The sequence below is a fragment of the Trichinella spiralis genome, assembly GCF_000181795.1.
Source record: "Trichinella spiralis strain ISS 195 chromosome Unknown Scfld2516, whole genome shotgun sequence".
NCBI lineage: Eukaryota > Metazoa > Nematoda > Enoplea > Trichinellida > Trichinellidae > Trichinella > Trichinella spiralis.
The window spans coordinates 1-4,340 of NW_003529455.1; the positions used below are offsets into that span (position 1 = coordinate 1).

At 31.7% G+C, this 4,340-nt stretch overlaps 2 protein-coding genes across 2 annotated transcripts; both read right to left on the reverse strand.

Moving 5' to 3' along the window:
* Positions 1-1,641: 1,641 nt before the first annotated feature.
* Tsp_13029 (deoxyribonuclease IV(phage-T(4)-induced)) lies at positions 1,642-2,581 on the reverse strand. Its single transcript, XM_003368397.1, has 5 exons — positions 2,392-2,581; positions 2,234-2,329; positions 2,036-2,167; positions 1,868-1,966; positions 1,642-1,817 (listed from the first exon to the last, which is right to left on the reverse strand). Exons 1-5 carry the CDS (start codon positions 2,579-2,581, stop codon positions 1,642-1,644), a joined length of 693 nt encoding a protein of 230 aa, XP_003368445.1.
* Positions 2,582-2,604: 23 nt separating this feature from the next.
* On the reverse strand, positions 2,605-4,286 carry Tsp_13030 (hypothetical protein; the record flags this gene model as incomplete). The annotated part of the gene is made up of 10 exons (XM_003368398.1): positions 2,605-2,687; positions 2,773-2,901; positions 2,957-3,001; positions 3,059-3,151; positions 3,210-3,341; positions 3,406-3,489; positions 3,564-3,635; positions 3,704-3,826; positions 3,999-4,127; positions 4,194-4,286. Coding segments are annotated over 10 exons (983 nt in total), but the record flags the coding sequence as incomplete, so codon positions are not given.
* Positions 4,287-4,340: the final 54 nt, after the last annotated feature.

Here is a 4,340-nt window from a genome sequence, read left to right on the forward strand (position 1 = left end):
TTCTGGGTTCCTGAGGATATCATGATATTCTGTTTTGTGCGAGCTGAGAATTTATCTAATCAGTTAGGTACAAATAAAAAATCACTAGCAGTTGTCTGGTGTGTACAGCGTCTGTCATTGGGGAGGGATCAGAGTGATTATGGAGCAAGATATCATGATCAGTCTTTTCCATTGATCAGTAGTATGTGATACAACGCGGTGAGTTGAGTCGCCAAATAGATAAAGCAGGTATGTGCTTAGGCAGAGGTATTGTCATTCACATTGCAATCATGCACGGTGGAAGTAAGGGGTATGAATATCAGGGAGGAAATGGGTCGGTGAAGGGGAAATCAACATGAAAGCATAAAGCATAAATCCAACCAAAAAACAGCTGATGCGTTCGTTCGGTCGGTCGTTCGTTGCACAGGCAACACGTTCAACGGGAACAGGAATGATCAAAAATACCGTTTCCAAGACAAAAAGCATACAAAGTATACAAATATAAAAAAAGTTACGTTTAATAAATTTCATTTGATTGCAACCATTATCAGTGGAAAGCTTTTGTTCAAAATTTTCCACTTCGGTAAACATTTGCGCAACACAGACAGAAAGAGAGACGCTTGAAAATTTCCCATTTGTTTATTGCATAATGGTTTTGCAATTTTCACATGCAATCATCATCTTTTTTTTCTAATAATTTGTACAAAACTGGAAAAAAAATTTTTTTTTATAAAATCACAAATCCAACTATAACGAAAAGAACAATTTGGATGAAAGTTTCGATTTTTCACATCTCAATTCGACAACTTGAAAAAACTTCCAAACGCAGACGTTGGATTACTGTAGTTTTTATTTTTCTTGAAATTAAAACAATTTTTCTAAAATTAGAATTTTTTTAAATCGATATTTTAAACCATTTTTTTTCATTTCAATCATCAATTTCAGCAACAAAGTTTCATTGCATTCGTTGTTTAGTTGTAAGCTCGTTCAGAATTATTTTATACAAAATAAATGATCAGAGAATATTTGAAAGAAAAACACATGCAATTTTCAATTTTTCTACTCTACTCTCTATTAATTTCTGCTGCTACGATATTTGGATTCTATTATTAACATTTTCTTCTTCAATCAACATTTTCTTTTATAATAACAACATGCACACGAACTACTAGTTGACATTGAAATCAAGCAAGTAAAACAAACCTACTGACAATTGGAATAATATTTCATCATAAATTCTTATCAACTTTAATGCTCAGTTCTATACATATGTATATATCGTTTTACATACAATTTTACAGATCATTCAAAAATCTATTCTATTTTTATTCCACTACCCAATTCCAAATATACACACACACACACACACGCACAGTGCACCCTTGTATTTTATTTATTAAAACTTGTTTTTAAAACACCAAACTGTGTAAAAGTCTAAACCACAATTGTAAATACTGTATGTAAGTATTGTAATTTAAAATATTACTCTCATCTTAATGATTATACAGATGATATGAAAATGATTTGATCAAAATAAAAGTATAATAATAATAATAATAATATGTCATTGTCTGTACGTAAGACACACACACACACATACATACGAATAAATAAATATGATTAAATACATTATTACAGTTCACAATAAATAGAAAAGTATGCTTAATCGATCATGTTATACAACAAGTTAATCTCTTCGGTGTAGCACTCTGCTGGAGTTTCGAGAACCATAGGAATGTTGTCAAAACGAGGATCATTCATTAATTTTTTGAACATCGCTTCGCCTATTTTTCCTTTTCCAATTATTTCGTGACGATCAACTTTAGAACCACAAACACCTACAACAACAATTAATATTAAATAATAATATTATTAAAAACTTTTTCACCTTTTGAATCATTCAGATGAACACCTTTCAAATATCGAAAACCGATAATTTTATCGAACTCTTCCATCACTTCTTCGTATTTATTCTTTATATCGTAACCTACAGAAAGAAGTGATCATATTTATGCATAGCATTAAAAAGAAGAAAATAATGCGCTAAAATGAAAACCGGCTGCAAAAAGGTGGCATGTATCGAAACAGACTCCAATTCGATCTTTATTTTCAACTAAGTCGATTATCTTTTTCAAGTCTTCAAATTTGTTTCCTACTGTAAATCCTTGACCGGCCATACATTCCAACACTGAAAACAAAAATTTATTCAAAAAAAAGATTTATAAAAATAAAATAAATAAATTTTTTTCCATACTAATCACCACATCCTTCGTTTGCGCAATAACTTCATTCACCACTTTCGCAACTCGAGAACACGCTTCATCTATGGTAACAATACCTCGAGTGGAACCTCAAAAAAATTTAAAATTATCATAAATAAATAAATAAATAAATATTGGGATATTTTTAAACCGGGATGAAATGCGTAAAGTTTGATTCCAAGCTTTTCGCAAGATTGCACTTCGAAAAGCAGCGTTTCGCAAGTTTTGCGAAATATATCGGCGTCGGTGGACACTGCGTTCAAAAGATAACAACCGTGCGGCATGATGTGTCTAGCGTCGAAGCCGTATTTTTCACAATTTTCCTTGAACTTGGCCACCATATCCTCTTTCAACGGTACAATTTTCAGTTCATATTGGAACGCAGGAACAACGAAAACGATCGACATCCAACAACAGCCGCATTTTTTGGCAATTTGCCCAACGAGCCTGAAAACAACAAGCAAAATTACCTGCTGCATGTGTGAGAAATAATTAATTAATTAATCAATCAATCGATCATAAATCTCTGTACCCTTTGTAGTTAAATGTCCACCGATCAGTTTCGAGCTTTTCTTAACATTATCTATTGCACTAGCAGACAAAGATTGCTTTGCTTGTTCAAACCATGCAGCCGGTATTTCAGCATTTCCTTTTTCAGTTTCTACATCAAACAAACAAACAATTTAGACAAATCTAATCATAACACTAATCCCTACTAAGTATCCCATCTGAAGCGGATTTCTCTTCAGTTTTGTCCGATTCTAAACAGCAACAATTATTAATCTATTTATTCATACATTATTATGCATAATTTTTACCTTGTTTCGCAACAACGGTTGCAGATTTTTTTGTCGCAACATTACGCTTTTTCGGTGGTGCTTCCAAATCTAAACCTTTATCAGCACTGACATCTTAATAATATAATAAAATAATTATTATAATTAGAAACAAATATAAAATAAAAATTACTACTACCTTTTTCTTTTGCCATATCAGCTGCAGCAGCTTCTTTTTCTTTAGGCAAACTGTTGCTGCTGTTGGTCCTTTTTTTCAATTGGCGCGAATTCACTGCAGCAACCGAAACTGACGGCTCGTTTTCACCTGAAATGCATTATTTTCAAATTCAAAAAAAAATATAATTTATCTTCATAAATAATTTGCATACCTTGGTCAGTGATTTTTTCTTCACTGTCATCTTTTTCCTCAATCTTGGCGGCGTTCTTTCCTCTCACTTTTTTCCCTTTCACTTCTGCAATTATTTCACTCATCACATGTGTACATGCAAAATGTAAAATAAAAATTACAAACACGAAACTAACTAACCTTCAACAATTTTATTCTTCACATTTGTGGAGCTGCTTTTTTGTCTTGTCATTTTTTTCTTGTTGCCTGCATCTTTAAAATAATTAATTGTAAAAGCAGTTTTAATAATAATTTATTATTATTATTATTGTTTTTTTTACTTTTTTTATTTTCATCTTCTGCAGCTTTGACGGCTTCATCTGCTTTGTCTTCTAATTTATTAGCAGCAGCAGCAGCACTACCAAGTGGTCGGCCTCTTTTAGCTCTGGATGTTGTTGCAATTTCTGAAAGAAAAGAGATTTTTATCAATAAACGACATCCTCATACAATAAAACATTCACATTCGTATAATAATAATAATAATGATAAATTATTGTATTTCCACATTTTCTGTCAACTTCTTAATATTTATAATTATTTTCTTATATTTAATTAAAAAAAAATATTTTCATTTACGATTAATACTCGATATAGTCGATGAAGTTTCTTTCAAATTCACAGGCTTTTTCTCCGATTCAACTTCATCCGCCCCAGCAGCAGTTGGCGGTGCTGCTTCGCTCTTTTTTTCACTTGTTTTCGATTTGCCTATTTATTAATTCAAAAATTACATTTCACCTCCAAAAATGTACCAAATTCAAAAAACATTTTCACCTGCATTGCTCTTTCCCGGTTTTTTCAAACTTTCTTCATCTTTCTTCGTCACCGCTTTCACTGCTCTTTTTGGCGGTTTCTTCATTTGAACTGCTTTTAAATAATTAAACAAATTAAACAATATTAAAAATTCGAATGATTTAAACA